This window comes from Acipenser ruthenus, chromosome 27, assembly GCF_902713425.1.
Source record: "Acipenser ruthenus chromosome 27, fAciRut3.2 maternal haplotype, whole genome shotgun sequence".
Lineage (NCBI taxonomy): Eukaryota > Metazoa > Chordata > Actinopteri > Acipenseriformes > Acipenseridae > Acipenser > Acipenser ruthenus.
This window is the reverse complement of record NC_081215.1, coordinates 931,880-948,799: the sequence shown is the minus strand read 5'-3', so window position 1 is coordinate 948,799 and position 16,920 is coordinate 931,880. Positions and strand designations below refer to the sequence as shown.

Here is a 16,920-nt window from a genome sequence, read left to right as displayed (position 1 = left end):
AAGTAATGTTAAAACTTTACAATGCATTAGTAAGACCTCATCTAGAATATTGTGTTCAGTTCTGGTCACCTCGCTACAAAAAGGATATTGCTGCTCGAGAAAGAATGCAAAGAAGAGTGACCAGAATTCTTCCGGGTTTAAAAGGCATGACATATGCAGACAGGCTAAAATAATTTAATATATTCAGTCTTGAACAAAGAAGATTATGAGACGATCTGTTTCAAGCATTCAGAATTCTAAAAGGTATTGACAATGTCGACCCAAAGGATTTTTTCGACCTGAAAAAAAACAAGAACCAGGGGTCACAAATGGAGATTAGATAAAGGGGCATTGAAAACAGAAAATAGGAGGCAGAATTGTGGGAGTCTGGAACCAACTGCCGAGTAATGTTGTTGAAGCTGACACCCTGGGTTCCTTCAAGAAGCTGCTTGATGAGATTCTGGGATCAATAAGCTACTAACAACCAAACGAGCAAGATGGGCAGAATGGCCTCCACTCGTTTGTAAACTTTCTTATGTTCTTATGTTCTTATCCCACACCTACACCTTTTCTGTGTTCACTTAGTATCCAGATACATATAAACATGTTCAGTGATGTCAAGCATCCAGACTATGTTATAAATGCTGCACGCATCTTCTAATTGGGAATAGTTAAACATGTAGGTCTCAGTGTCTCAGTCAAAAGATCCACTTTAGGCATTGCACTGCTCCTTTAAGACCTGAGCCGACTCAAAGTGGCCAAGTGTTTCAGCAGCTGAAGTGATCCTCCCCCTTTACGGATTATTCAACAAGTGACCAGACCTATTATGTCATCGGAAGCAACAGGAGGTCTAACAGAGATCTAAAGGGAGGGATTAACTTGTTTTAATGCACTGCAAAAAAAGAGCCCGTTGTGTGCCTACTGTTTACTTCTAGAAACAAATGCTGTGAAATAGCGGTGCCGAGGGAAAGCAAGCTGTGCAGAGGATTGCAATTTCAGCGTGAATCTCCTGGTCCCGACACGAACTCAAAACAGAAGCATGGACATTCCTGGCAAATGGAGAGTTTGACGTTATTGTGACAAGTCACTGCCCAAGAGAAGAAGACACATTTCCAGGGAAGGACACTGTCGGCTTTATCTTTTTTTTTTACTAGTATTCCTCACACTATCTCTTTTTTAAAAACTTTTTGTAATATAGACAGGATTTTTTTTAACGCAATTTTGGAAATGGGGGACAAAAATATTAACTTATTTGTAGATTGTAGTTAAGACCTCAAATAAGTTATTAATCTGCCGCGGATATAATTAACCAGGTGTCAGATAACATTATTATAAAGCTTTGACGTTAGAAAATAACAATGTCGGGATGTGGGGACAATATTGATGTAACTTCAATGAATTTGATAGTACAAAGAAGCAAATACAATATTGCACGTTCAGTAGAAAACTAATAATAATAATAATAATAATAATAATAATAATAATATTACTATATATAATAATATTATATTGTATTACTTGTATTGTAACACTTGAAATGTATTTGCTTACGATTGTAAGTCGCCCAGGATAAGGGCGTCTGCTAATAAATAAATAATAATAATAATAACATCCACAGGACATTACGGTGTTGGGTACTGAAGCCTGGGGACGGCTCATGCATGCTGAATTGCAATACCCAAGCAGTCTAGAAAGACGACAGTGGCAGTATGGTGACGGAACGGACTCTGCTTGCCGCAAGACAGGGCGACGTGGACACCTTAAAAGTGTTGTTTGCTGAGAAGGTCCTGCACGCCGGCATCAAGGACACGCTCGGGGCTTCCCCGGTGCACCACGCCGCGCGAGCCGGGAAGCTCACCTGTCTCCGTTACCTGGTGGAGGATGCGGGTCTGCCCGGGAACAACCACGCCAGGAACGGAGCGAGCCCGGCGCACGACGCCGCTGCCACCGGCAACCTAGCATGCCTTCACTGGCTTGTCACCCATGGAGGTTGTGGAACGGAGGTAAATAATTTATTTATAAATAATTCATAAATAAAACGGTTTTATTGCAGACCACTGTTGCTGCACATTCTTAGGACATACTTGGATAAGTCTCCCTGAGCGTCCTTAATATATACAGTATATATATATATATATATATATATATATATATATATATATATATATATATATATATATAATGGTTCCCTAATTTATTCTTCTTCTTCTTCTTCTTCTTCTTCTTCTTCTTCTTCTTCTTCTTCTTCTTCTTCTTCTTCTTCTTCTTCTTCTTCTTCTTCTTCTTCTTCTTCTTCTTCTTCTTCTTCTTCTTCTTCTTCTTCTTCTTATTATTATTATTATTATTATTATTATTATTATTTTGATTTCTGGTTTGGAAGTGTATGTGAATAGTATTTCATTGAATTAACAGAGGAGGATGTACTGGGGTCACCCAGACACAGGGAGGACCTGATCTCCTGGCTCCAAGCCTTCAGACCAAGACTTTATACTGTCAAAGGCAGCCTTCGCTTGTTCGTTTGGGGGGCCTGGTCAGTTAGGAACCCCCCTTCTAAAGATGTGCATTTGTTTACCTGCTGTTCTAATTATAGTCAATTACGATAGTATTTTTTTTTTTACGCCAACCGGAGATAGGCACAGATTCCAAAAAAGTAGGTTAGTTCTGAACAATCGTTTAAGTTCTCTTGTCCGTCTTTAAAAAAAAAAAATTCCCAGCCTTAAAAAAACGAAACTGCATGCCTCCTCTGGACCTTGCACGCCTTAGATTATCTTAGATTTGCAATTGCGTATTTGTGGAGACATGACCCTGATACTAACTGACAAAGCATTTGCATGCAGGTCACAGAGCTGCTGATTCCTGCTTCAGAGGAATTCTACAGCAAACATTGCTGGCTTAAGCTGTAAATGATATAGCCAGTAATAAAACAACAACAAAACAACGTATTGGTGCCGCAATGGGTTGGCCAACCTGGGTTGAGATAACAAATGTGCCTGATGCTTTAAGAGTGTTAAATGCATTACAGGGGATCTGAAAGGGAGGCTATATATAGACAAGGAGATTAGGCAGACATAATAGCACACTGAGGGCAAAGAAGTAAGATAATGGGTAACAGAGTAAGGCATGGCATGTAAGGGTATCAGTGCTTTTACTGTTATTATTATTATTATTTGTTTATTTAGCAGACGCCTTTATCCAAGGCGACTTACAGAGACTAGGGTGTGTGAACTATGCATCAGCTTCAGAGTCACTTACAACTACGTCTCACCTGAAAGACGGAGCACAAGGAGGTTAAGTGACTTGCTCAGGATCACACAGTGAGTCAGTGGCTGAGCTGGGATTTGAACTGGGGACCTCCTGGTTACAAGCCCGTTTCTTTAACCACTGGACCACACAGCCCCCAATCCATCACCTCCTTCTGTTCCATCAGCCACTCCCACTGTCACCTCTCTGCTGCTCTAAATGGTTTTATTGTTTTATTCTCTCGTTACGATTACAAAGGTTGCTAAAGCGCTGAGCTCTTTGGTCGGTGTGCAGTGTTGTCACAACAGACAATTCAGAGGGGGATAAAAAAGCATGACACAGATCTGCTTGTAGAAAATCCATGTTTGGATAAATAGGAAATATCAGTTTGCACTGTTTGCTCAATGTGATGTACCGGCCACTGTGTTGTTAAGTGTTATTATATATAAGAAGTGAATAAAATGTTGCTGCTCATTGCTCAGAGTTGTGGTTTATCTGAAGACTGTGTTGTTGTGGAATCTTTATAAAGACTGTCGTACATGTTTCCACTAATGCAGCCACATCTACGCAGTGTTGAACAAAAAAAAGAGATTCTAACTACAGGCTGGCATGGACTTGCTTGGCTTGGAATGGATCACAGAATGTAAGGCATAAGTGGGTGGAGTTCTTGGCTAAAATAATACAGAAAACTCTCTCTCTTTCTGTATATATAAATATTATTATTTATTTCTTAGCAGACGCCCTTATCCAGGGCGACTTACAATTGTTACAAGATATCACATTATTTTTTTACATACAATTACCCATTTATACAGTTGGGTTTTTTACTGGGGCAATCTAGGTAAAGTACCTTGCTCAAGGGTACAGCAGCAGTGTCCTCCACCGGGGATTGAACCCACAACCCTCCGGTCAAGAGTCCAGAGCCCTAATCACTACTCCACATACTGTATATATAAGTTTAGTTTTTTCTGATGATTTTGCATCTGTCTACATTTTAACATTTGGGATTCCAAGCCTCCACCTTGAATTTAGATTAATAATTTGGTCTGCTAGCAGTCCCAACACCTGCTGTGTCACTCAGCCGTAAATCTAATTAAAGTGGCACGTGATTTAATTCTACCCGAATGTTAACAGGTCATCGTTAATAGCTGTTATTAAGAGCATCACTGAAAGCCATGTGGAGCACTCATTTCAGAGCCTGTAGCACAGTCACAGCACAGTAACTTGATACAATGCAAAAATATCCATCAGGATTTTACTGAGGAAGCCCAAAGCAAGCTTTTGTTTAGCCTTTGCATTCATCTGAATGCATTAGTGCAAAAAGTTCATAGTATTTACAATGCACAAAAAATAATGCATTTCAATATCTTTTCTAATATCGGGTTACTCTGCTATCTCAATTTCTGCAAATCCCCAAAAGTCTGAGATACAGAAATCACACAACTCTTTTGTTATGTACATCTTACAGCCAATGTGATGTGTCACATGGGTTCATCTCTTTCGCAAAACATTGCCTTATTAGGTCCTAATGAAGTGACCACACTCTGTAAATGTCCTGCGATAAATCTGATACCAATAATAATCCCTTTAATTGACCAGGTTCAGCTGTACAGTAGATTCTTACTAATCTGAACCCTGGTCATTTGTATTGACCTATAATCTAAACCATGCTGTCCTAATGAAATGCAGACTGGCAGCTGCTGTAGAAACCAAGCCTCAATATCATAATCCTATGAAGACACGTGTAAAACATTTACAATGCTATATGTTCATGTCTATATATGTCTATATGTTTTTGATTATAATTTGGAGTATAAAACCTGACATTTTTAGTATGGTACAGATTGCAGATTAAATCACCAATCTGAACAGGATCCAGGCTGGTTTGCATCACCAAACTGTTTTCATTTTGTTTTATTTTTGTTTCTGTTTGCAGGACCGAGACAGCTCCGGGGCCACCGTGCTTCACCTCGCGGCTCGGTTTGGCCACCATGAGATCACAGACTGGCTCCTGAAGGGCGGAGAAGGGGACCCCAGGGTAGCCACGGACACAGGAGCCCTTCCTGTCCACTACGCAGCGGCCAAAGGAGACCTCCCCTCGCTACGACTGCTTCTGGGGCACAGCCCGAGGTAAGGAAGGAAAGCGTGCTTGTGCAAAATATTTTAGTGCCAAAATATGGTCAGCAGAAAAGTTGCATTTGTAATGGCACAGTTTAATCTGTCACTCTCTGATGAAAGGCATGCTTCATTGGTAAATTGTTGATTTCTTTTGGGGCACACAAAGCTGCAAAATTAGTGGACAGCAATCCACGTCCCGATACCACCATATAATTTGGCACAATTGCTACTCCAGAGAGGCCAAGTTAGTTCATGCTGCCTTAGCAGAGCTTTGTGAGTTTCTCAGATTTAAAAACCAAGGTGTTAACCCTGTTAAAGGTGGTGTGCATCGCCCTGAAGAGTTGAGTTGCACTTATTTGAACATCACCCATGTCCATTCTTGTACAGACATTTTTGTAAATCCAAAATTGATGCAAATATTGAGAATCAGAATTTTGTTATTTTGCAAAACACGCCTGCAGTACATGGAACAATAACACAGGTTGGTCATTTTTTTGTTTTAAATAAGCCTTTTGCAGATCAGATCCTTGTAGGTACTGTTGTGTGCCCTCTGTGTATGTAATCTGGGAAAAATGTAATGGAATACGGAACAAAACTAAATACACATGACCTTATTCAAGAACTAGGTCTTATCAACCAATCCCACATGCATTTAACAAACAGAAAGCGTGTTAGATTCTTTAGAACATCTAATTAGCTTTGTTGGCCAAATAGCGTTGATACACTAATCAGCTGTTACTGCAGAAGTACAGTACATGGGAATTTTTTTGATAAGAACTATCAGAGAAAATATACTGATTACACAGTAAAAGTAATATATGAGTTTAGTTAACACTGTCCACCCACGTATCACACCTTTTTTTTCTTTTGTATTGACAGCATGCAGGAGTTAATCCCTTATTCATGGATCCTCAAACACCATCTGGTTAAAATATTATTATTCCAATAGCTAGCCAATCAAATCACAGCTCACCCAGAAGTGATCAGCCTGGAATGACATGTGTTGAACACAATTCTTCCTTTACTGCGTGTATTTTGGTTCAAATAAAACTCCTATTCTTGTATAATGAACTATGAAAATCCAGCACAGGTCAAGTTCCAGGTACACAGTTATTATATCTATATCTTATATCTATATCTATATCTATTAAGTAATCTGCAGGGTCACAATGTTAACACTCTTTTTTGTTATTTTTACGATGTGTCTAAAAATGAACTGCAATCTCACTGCGACCTGCAGGATTATTACATAGGTAACAATCAGTGACACAGAGGAAAAAAGACAGCAGGATTTAGCCTTCAAGCGGTAAAGGAGATTGAACTGTCACTCTGGGGTTAGGAAGCTCTAGATCTTTACACAGCAATAAGAGCAGTATGATGTCTCACTGTCAGCCTGAGGCTGTGGCACCAGGTCCTCGCTGGTGTCAAGTCCAGGCAGCAGGGGGATGAATCTCAGCCTCTGGACAGAGTTATTGCCCTCCCCCCTCCTTCGTGGAAGTGGTGCTATCGCTAGGAGTCCTGCAGGGTTATTGCGTGTACTGATAACACTGGGCCCTTTGTTCCCAGCCATAGTTATGTAAATAGGCTGGTGAGCCTGAATATAAAGGGCTGTGTGGGCTTGTGATTTCTCTAAGGGGGGCCCTGGTGGCCCCTTCTGTAGTGGCTGCGTGAAGACAGGGGGTTATTAGGAGGCCCCTGGCTTTTTCAAAAAAGGGTCGTAGAATATATGTTTTAAGACTGATGAACAGGAAACCCCAACCCTCCCTTTCTCTTTCTGACTTTTCAAGCAAGGGTGTCGGAAGGCCTGCAATACCTTTCTTATTTTGACTAGTTAAAAACAATTGTATCAAAAGAAGTCTAGTAGTAAAGGGGCTTTATGAATGGGCTATACAGATGTGCACCTGTATCACTTACAACTACGTCTCACCCGAAAGACGGAGCACAAGGAGGTTAAGTGACTTGCTCAAGGTCACACAATGAGTCAGTGGCTGAGGTGGGATTTGAACCGGGGACCTCCTGGTTACAAGCCCGTTTCTTTAACCACTGGACCACACAGCCTCCTATGGATATATATGGATTCTCTGGCTTGCCATTCCTGTTTACTGGCGTGCTGGTTATCTGTCTTCTTTACTAAAAAAAAACCTCATTAATTATTTAGTGATTAGCCCCGTGTGCCTTGTGCTAGCTGTGTAAATGTGGAGTTCAGTTACAGATCCTGTTACTGTGGCTCAGTCATTGAAGTACCCCCACGGGCTTCTGAGTCTCTTTATTTATATAAGGGCGGTGCTTGACTTCAAACTGGTGGCAGTTAAGTGCCCTGTTAAGAGCTTGCTAAACTTAAACAGTATTTATTTGTAGTTCTCAGGCTTTGACAACAGTTCTGCCAAGTGCATTATCTAATGGCTGTTTGCCCTGTTTGCAAAGCAACTTCAAAGAACAAACACATCATTTTTTTTTTAATCCAGCAATTCTAGGCTTTGATTGCCAGCAATTGTAGGCTTTAGAGCATTTGAGTACAGTTTGGACGTGATGTCATCTTCTGCACCGCGCCACTTGTTTAGAACGGATAGCACATTTTTTTAAAATGTTGTTATAGTTGCCGAACAAGCAGAATAGGAATAAGCTACACCTGCAATTCAGTGTTATGATGCCTCCAGTTTGTAGATCCAAGGTGATACAGACCTCATGAATGTTTAATGGGGCCTGGGAGTGCTTGATAGCAGGCCCTTTTAGACCGGTAGCATTGCTTACCCTCGTCGCTATGGTAACCTGTGCTAGCTAACCAGTTATAAAAACGAATGAGAGAAAACAAATACAGATGAATGGAAGGGAGCTGTCTGGTCTCTGCTGGTATTGTCTGATAACGGAAATACACAGCAGGGCCTGTCGCGGCACAGCTGAAATATGCCTTTACAGGCAGGCATTCTGTCAGCAGTCTGTTGGTTCTTCACTAAATATGTGAAAAAGATAAAGAATGATTCATTCTGAGAAATAGCAGCTGACATTGCAACACAAGGTGTCCACACCCTTATAAAAGTTTAAAGCATAGCAAAGTGCAATAAAGCAAAATGACAGCATGCTAAGGCACAGGTAAACATTGTAAAGCCCTGAGAGCTGTCGTAAAGTATATTTAAAAAAAAAAAAAAACATGTGGCAAACGATGGTAGACTATGGTATGACCATAGGAAAAGCAGGGGAAGACTGTGAAAATATACTGCGGTATAACTTTATAAGGGCAACACAGCCCCTTCCAAGCATAACTGAGTGTATGCAATTCTAGAAAGAACCTGTTATCTTATCTGAGTCTTTAGAAAGCACAACTTATCGCTGCACTGCCCTGATACTTTACAGATGGAAATCTAGACACGACTTGAACTTCTTAAGCAGTCGAGGTAGAAAAGTAATGCTTTCAGGCTGACGCGGTAAATACACAGGGCTGATATTAACTAAGTGCTTGCAGTGATAATAGAGGTTTATGCAGTTTGCATTTTTCGGGCGTGCTTAATGGTATAGTTGTGCAACAGTCGAATGTTCCACAAAGCATCTATCTGGTAGTAAGTTGATAAGCACTTATAAAAGCCAGAGCAGGTCCTGTCATTGTTTTATAGTTTTATTTGTCCGATTGTACGACTTGTACTTTGGATTCCTGACAAGGTTAAATTCCTTTCCGTGTGCCACTAACCGGCCTGTTTATTATATGCTCCCAGGAATTTTGCTGAAATGACAGGTGATTATATTAAAACGTGTCTATGCAGCTTTTCAGTCTGCAGAGACCTCTCAATGCACGCTGGCAAACAGAGTGACTTCTTGTCAGCTGATTTACTACCCAGCAATTCAAATAAGATTTATACAGAGGCTCCTGGAACAGAAGCCATGTCATTTTTCTAAAGAGGCCCTCCTCTGCTACCCCTGATAACAGCTGGACTGAAATCATTTACAGCTCTGCCTGTCATTGATGCTGATTGTACAACAAAACTGCCAGTGCTTTATGGGAGTAACTCTACAAGCAGTCATTTATTAACTTGGTCTTAAAATCTTTCCAGTAGTTACGTCAGCACTGAACATTTTGAAGCGTTAACGTGTTTTAAACCTCTGTGATTAGCATTCTACACATCAGTAGCACGCTACGGTTAAACCTGGCTAATGAACCAGAACTCACAAGGGAACTTTGTCAGGTTGTCCTGTTTGAAATGCTGGGAACTCATTTCTGTTTTCTAACAGTACCCTGTTCTGTATGGTAATATGCTGGTGGAACCCTGAGATATGGCATGAGATATGAGCCCCTCATAGGCTCTGCTGGGCTCTCCAGGCTGCTTGTTGTACTAATATCTGAATACCTGCACTGGTTCTCCCACCCCTAGGTGCAATTCTCATGAGCGGAAAGGCAGTTTGGTCTGGATATTTTTCTAGTCTAATTTTTTTCCCGGATACTCTGTCTGATCTGATCGGTTTTTCATTTCACAAATCGCACGTCTAGGTAATAACATGCTAAATCCAGTTTGGTTCTTTAGAAACTGCATTCGCTGAAAGAAAATGTTTATGAGTCATTAATTTAGTGTAGCAGTGCTTATTTTTGTAAGGTCAACCTTTTTGTCTTCCTGGTGCCAGTGCTTTGTGGAACTGTGCTCTAACCCCAGTGCTCTAACCCCAGGGCTCTCATGCCCTCCCCTGCTTGTGAGAGTCTGGCTGGTCCTGGGCTCTAACCCCAGGGCTCTCATGCCCTCCCCTGCTTGTGAGAGTCTGGCTGGTCCTGGGCTCTAATCCCAGGGCTCTCATGCTCTCCCGTGCTTGTGAGAGTCTGGCTGGTCCTGGGCTCTAACCCCAGGGCTCTCATGCCCTCCCCTGCTTGTGAGAGTCTGGCTGGTCCTGGGCTCTAATCCCAGGGCTCTCATGCTCTCCCCTGCTTGTGAGAGTCTGGCTGGTCCTGGGCTCTAACCCCAGGGCTCTCATGCTCTCCCCTGCTTGTGAGAGTCTGGCTGGTCCTGGGCTCTAACCCCAGGGCTCTCATGCTCTCCCCTGCTTGTGAGAGTCTGGCTGGTCCTGGGCTCTAACCCCAGGGCTCTCATGCTCTCCTCTGCTTGTGAGAGTCTGGCTGGTCCTGGGCTCTAATCCCAGGGCTCTCATGCTCTGCCCTGCTTGTGAGAGTCTGGCTGGACTTGGGCTCTAACTCCAGGGCTCTCATGCTCTCCCCTGCTTGTGAGAGTCTGGCTGGTCCTGGGCTCTAATCCCAGGGCTCTCATGCCCTCCCCTGCTTGTGAGAGTCTGGCTGGTCCTGGGCTCTAATCCCAGGGCTCTCGTGCTCTCCCCTGCTTGTGAGAGTCTGGCTGGTCCTGGGCTCTAATCCCAGGGCTCTCATGCTCTGCCCTGCTTGTGAGAGTCTGGCTGGTCCTGGGCTCTAACCCCAGGGCTCTCATGCTCTCCCCTGCTTGTGAGAGTCTGGCTGGTCCTGGGCTCTAATCCCAGGGCTCTCATGCTCTCCCCTGCTTGTGAGAGTCTGGCTGGTCCTGGGCTCTAACCCCAGGGCTCTCATGCTCTCCCCTGCTTGTGAGAGTCTGGCTGGTCCTGGGCTCTAACCCCAGGGCTCTCATGCCCTCCCCTGCTTGTGAGAGTCTGGCTGGTCCTGGGCTCTAATCCCAGGGCTCTCATGCTCTGCCCTGCTTGTGAGAGTCTGGCTGGTCCTGGGCTCTAACCCCAGGGCTCTCATGCTCTCCCCTGCTTGTGAGAGTCTGGCTGGTCCTGGGCTCTAACCCCAGGGCTCTCATGCTCTCCCCTGCTTGTGAGAGTCTGGCTGGTCCTGGGCTCTAATCCCAGGGCTCTCATGCTCTGCCCTGCTTGTGAGAGTGGCTGGTCCTGGGCTCTAATCCCAGGGCTCTCATGCTCTGCCCTGCTTGTGAGAGTCTGGCTGGTCCTGGGCTCTAATCCCAGGGCTCTCATGCTCTGCCCTGCTTGTGAGAGTCTGGCTGCCAGGGGGATGGGGTTCAGTTACACTCATGAATCATTCAGCCGTCTGCCCACTTCCTGACGACAGATACCCGTACTTAGTGCTCTTCCTGTTTGAAATATTAAACACTTTGTTTGTTTACAAAGGCTGTTTTTCCTTGAATCAGCTGTCCAATTAAAGGAATGCCATTTATCAGAATAACAGCTGCTGGAAGACTGAGCAGTTTCTGCTCGTTTTGTTAGTATTATCAACGGTTGCTTACATGGCAATTCTGGGTAATAAACCAGGGCAGTAACACAATGGCCTGTCACAAGCTCAAAGTGGCAAAACTATCTACAGGACGTTTCAAAATGTCACTAAACTGCAGGTAAACGAGTACCAAAGGTCAGCTTCAAAACTTACAATAAATCCCTGCAACGCTAATTCAATGATATTTTTTCATTGTTGTATTTTAACATTCTGGAGAGTCGTAGTAATCTAGTGACCACACAGTTTTTTTTTTATCTTAAGTCTGAAGTATCAAAGATTTGAATACAGTTCAGGTATAACGCAGCTGTCACTTCTCATTACACTCCTGTGCAGCCATAAACCACTGGAACGATAATCTCCTTATTTACAGATAGTGCTAACATATCAGGCAAGGTCCAAATAAAGACGAGCCCCGCTTAGTTTTTCCAGAGCCTGTGTTCTCCCTGACATCCTGCTATGATCACGGCATGGGAAGGGAGGAATTATTACACAAATACTGACTGAGCAAAACGGTTGTTATTATCTCTGACTCGTTCGTGGAGATCTGGGTTCTTATATCTCATGGCACGTTAGAACAAGATCTCGGAAAGTGGTCAGTTTGTTTGGGAATGGGGTTTATCAGCAATTGATTAAACTCCCAACGCGCTCTCTGGTCTCCATATAGTTTTCAATCTCTTTGAATCACGTTATAAGTTTTCCAATGGTTATTCCATGCATTCATCATAGTTTACCCTGATTCACCATGTTTTTTAACATGCTTTACCTCTCTGTGCTTTTGCAATACTTACCTATGCTTTTCTATGCTTTCACTGTGTTTTATTAGACTTGATTACACTATGCTTTTACTATGGGAAGCTTTTATAAGGGAGATCAGTGTCTTTCAGATGTCAGTGTTCTCAGCAGCAGGACATATCCTTGAATCGTAGTTTTAGTCAAGGAGGTCTTGGTAACGGTTGCAGTATGGGAAGCACCCACTATCACGCCCCTTTCAAAATCTGATAAATATATACTGTGCATATATACTGAATGTAATCCCTGTGAACGTCATAAAGAGTTCATATTTTTTTCTTCAACTGAAGTTATTGTATTTTACATTTTTATAGTGTGGTCAATACTCAAACAAAGAATGGTGCCACTGCTCTTTACCTGGCTTGCCAGGAAGGTCACATGGAGGTCGTCCAATACCTGGTGAAGGACTGCGGGGCGGAATCTCGGATAAGAGCCAATGACGGGATGACACCACTGCATGCCGCCGCCCAGATGGGGCACAACACTGTCATTGTGTGGCTGGTAGGTTGCAGTTGATACAGGTAGTCATGAGATCTGGGTCATCACGGGTTATTAAATATAAAACGCTCATGAACTTTCCTACATCGTTCTTAAAGAAGCCAAAAACAGTTAAGAACGCTTTGACAAAAAAAAAAAAAAAATTTAAATAACTAATTTAAAGTTAAGGCTCTGTGAACAAGATGAGTTCTCCTGTTTCTCTTTTAAAATCTCATCAACACTCTTTATGTAGGGATATGTCTTAAAAGAGTAAACTAGTGCAGATCAATTAATCGTATCAGTATTAAATACACATTCCCATATGTGTTGTATTAGTTCTATAAAAACATACCTGCTCAAGCCACCCTGATCCTTTTAAACCTCAATCCCAAGTGCTTCCTCTTTTTTTTTTTTTTTGGACTTGTCTTCCATTTCCTTTTGCTTTCTTTGCCCAGATGAGCTTCACTGATACCAGCCTGGCAGACCAGGATGACGATGGTGCCACCGCCATGCACTTTGCTGCCAGTCGTGGCCATGCCAAGGTCCTGAGCTGGCTCCTGCTCCACGGAGGGGAGATAACCAGCGACCACTGGGGAGGGACGCCCCTGCACGACGCGGCCGAGAACGGGGAGCTCGAGGTGGGGCTTCACGCGCTGGGGACTGGGGGCTGGGGGCCGGGGGGCTTCCTTAGTAACCTTTTTACAGTGCAACGCTACCTCATTATTTCACAATTCAATTGGCCCCTATGAGGAACTTTTTTTTTTAAATTATTTTTTTAATTGACTTTGCAGTTCGCAAAACATTTTAAAACTGTTTTGGAGAGGGCTTACTATATTTTTGTTGTAATTTTGAAAGACTTTTTATAAACTTTGAAAAAACAGTCTTTAGAAATCCTTCCTTAAAACAGTTTTGTGAACAGGTCAAAATCATGTAAAAAAGGTGGTCAAAGAGGCCATGTTGACAGTAAACTTGTGTGCAGCAAAATTGCATGGGAGCTCCCATTTGGAATGCAGCACACCTCTGCAATATAATGTACTCTCAGTTTGTCTGTATGATCTGTTTAATGCATACAGATATGTAACATTTTACTGCAGGGTCTCATTACTTAATGGTGCTTCCCTGGGGGTGGGAAACAAAATCAGTTTTACATTCCAGCTTATAAAGATACAGTTGCCTTAATTTGGCTGGTTTTGTGGTTCTGTGTTACTTAAAAGGATTAGAGAGTGCTTCTAGACCTCTTCTCCCAAAGCAACAGGTGTCACAGTAATGTTTAATTAGCCCAGTCCCCTGTTACTCTCAAGGACTTTGAAACCTGCTAAGGTAGGTTAACTCTTTAAATTCCAAATGGGGTTTCAGCTCTGCATTCTCGAATGTATTCACTTTTTTTTTTTTTAAATTGGTGCAATTTCCTTTTTTTTTTAAATTTGCTTTCCAGTGTTGCCAGATTTTAGTGGTGAACGGAGTGGACCTGGGGATCAGAGACCACGATGGCTTCTCAGCCGCAGACCTGGCTGAATACAACGGACACACGCAGTGTGCCAAATACCTGCGCAACGTGGAAAACATGGTGAGGGCACCCTCCTGCCGTTTGCACACTGGCGTGCTCCATCGCGGCGTTAGTCAGTTAGCAGATCACTAGAAAGGCTGTGGAGATACTGATATGGATTGTCACTAAAATGCACGAAGACAACCAAGGGTCATGCTTCTTATTCTTTGTCTGAGATCTAACACTCTTCCAGGGATGTGCACTCTATACTGTGAGGAACTGTAGCGCGGGTAGGGTTACCATCTGACTCCATTTACACTGGGACAGTTTGGGACAGTTCAGGCTTTTCAACTGAATAATAATAAGGACTGGTCACTACTTCGCCTCCTCATTGATTACCCACAACCGGACACTAAGCCGTGTAGTCTATCCGCTACTTGGGTGGAGCTATGAAAATGAGCTCCACAGATTGCACATTTAAGTTGACACCACTTAAATTCAGTTAAAAAATATAGAGTGCCCTATCTCCTCAGATTTCATTCAAATTTTTTTGGCAGTGCTTGTCTGATTTGAATGATGGTCTCATGCAAAATATAGGGGACAGCGCAATGCTTTTTCTCAAAGCTGTTTCCAGTTGACACAGAGTGAATCAGAAGCAGAACCCTCTGCGTCTCTACTGGATCGGACTGGATATCAAAGCCATCAACCTTGAGGTGAAACACTTCACTCTTCGGTTCAGAACAGAGCGAGCCACTTACCCTCCTTTCACTTAAAGCAATCAGGTTTTTCTAATTAGGAAGGCTGTTCAAGAGTCTAATTAAAAACGTTGTCAGGGACGGCACAGCTGGGAAACTCCAGGCTCTTTTGCTTTGGCCCGAGCTGTATTTTTATCTCTTTGGAGAACAGGGGACATTTATATGGTACCCAGGAGAGCTGCGAGTTAGTGAGTGTGTGTGTTTTTCTAGCTCCTTGAAACATGCACAGTATGGATAGGAGATTGCAATGAAAGCAGAGCTTTGATATGTAACCGGTTTAGTTGTGGATGAAATCAATCTGCTACAGCCTGGATCGAGATGGGTACCACTAACGTAAGGAGAGTTGTTCGCTCTTTTATGTATTTTTTCATTGATCGGGGAGTGCAGGGGATTGAAAGAGCTGTGACGCAGAATGAACTGTGTGGCATGCAGGTGTTTACTTCATACCCGTGCTAATCCGTGTAGAGAATGTTTAACTGCAGAAAAACAGACGGCTTTAAACACGCTTTGAATCTGGATGAAAAACAAAGAAGAAAAATGCATCCGATATTAATTGCCAGCCTCTTAAAATGGACTGAAGTCTTCTTAACATGTTTGTCAGATGTATGCATGTTTTTGTTAGGCCTATGTCTTATTCAAGTTTACATCTTAATTGTATGGAAGTATACAAATGATTAGGGAGCAGTTAACAGGCAGTTTTGAGTAAAGCAAGAAATCGACATACTTCAGATATTGCAGAGTTAAATACTTGTGTTCTAGTTTAACAAAACTGGCTTCGAAGTAGTTTATGTAAGAGTTAGAATGCATTTGTATAGCTTTGCAGAGCCAAGGAATGTTTTTTTATTCAGTAGTGAGGGTGTAAAGTATCATTGTTTTATTTTATTACTGAGCACTTAATTCAATAAATATGTATAAATGAATTACCGAATTTAACCTAGTGTGTGCTCGCTATAGCTATGCCCAACCCACGCTCATGTAAATGCAGAGAGGGGCTGAAAGCAGATGGTTCTCATGGAAATCGTTACTGTGGATTCGCACAGTAAGTTCTGGTAGCTTCAGCTCAGCTCGTATTGGTTCACGTCACTAAAAAGAAACACAGAAAGAGAGGCCACTAGGCGATTGTATCTGATTAGCAGCACAGCACTGTGTGGTTATAATGGCTTAGTTCAAGCTGTGTAGTAAATTAATACTTTGAGAAAGACTTCTTGTCGAAGCGGATGTCAAACACATTTTAAGTTTCTTAATGCACCCGTTTATAGCAGTACATTTTATAGGAATCTTTCAGTTTTTCCATGCTTTTCCAATGGTTATACTACGCATACCCCATGGTTTACCATGTATTTCAGTTTGTATTACCATACCTCTCTGGGCTTTACTATGCTCACCTGTGCTTCACCATGCTTGCACTGTGCTTTATTACACTTTGTCATGCTTTTATCATGGAAACTTTAATAAGGGTATTACTAGATATCAATGAGTTTTTCTGTTGTTGATGAAGCCCAGTGCTATTGTAGTGATGCAGCTCCTCAGTGTCACTGTGTTAGTGTAATTGTGGTGCATTGTGTAGCTGTGTAATTGCTGATCTGTGACTGCTCCCTGCAGAGCGTGGAGCACCGGGTGCTGTCCCGGGACCCCTCGGCAGACCTGGAGTTCAAGCAGCCCGACTCGGGGATGTCCTCCCCCAACACCACCATGTCATCCTCTGCCCAGCAGGCACGCTTCGACATTGGCTCCCCCTCCAGCACCCTCTCCAACTACGACTCCTGCAACTCCAGCCAGTCGAGCACGGGAGAGAAGAGGAGCGGCTCTGTGGGGGCTCGAGGGCCAGGTCAGTGTCACCGCACACTGGGAGGGGACAGGACTACTCCATTAAGCCATTCCATTGA

At 42.8% G+C, this 16,920-nt stretch overlaps 1 protein-coding gene across 7 annotated transcripts in view; it reads left to right on the top strand.

The window, feature by feature from the left end:
* The first annotated feature begins 758 nt into the window (after positions 1-758).
* The window catches only part of LOC117963577 (espin-like), a 43,419-nt gene continuing 27,257 nt past the window's right edge, over positions 759-16,920 (top strand). For all 7 annotated transcript variants that reach the window (XM_059002136.1, XM_059002135.1, XM_059002131.1 and 4 more), the window contains exons 1-6: positions 759-1,982; positions 5,156-5,349; positions 12,631-12,817; positions 13,249-13,431; positions 14,229-14,360; positions 16,637-16,862. In XM_059002136.1, the coding sequence (XP_058858119.1) occupies positions 1,689-1,982; positions 5,156-5,349; positions 12,631-12,817; positions 13,249-13,431; positions 14,229-14,360; positions 16,637-16,862 (1,216 nt within the window). In that variant the 5' untranslated portion in view covers positions 759-1,688. The remainder of the gene's footprint in view (positions 1,983-5,155; positions 5,350-12,630; positions 12,818-13,248; positions 13,432-14,228; positions 14,361-16,636; positions 16,863-16,920) is intronic.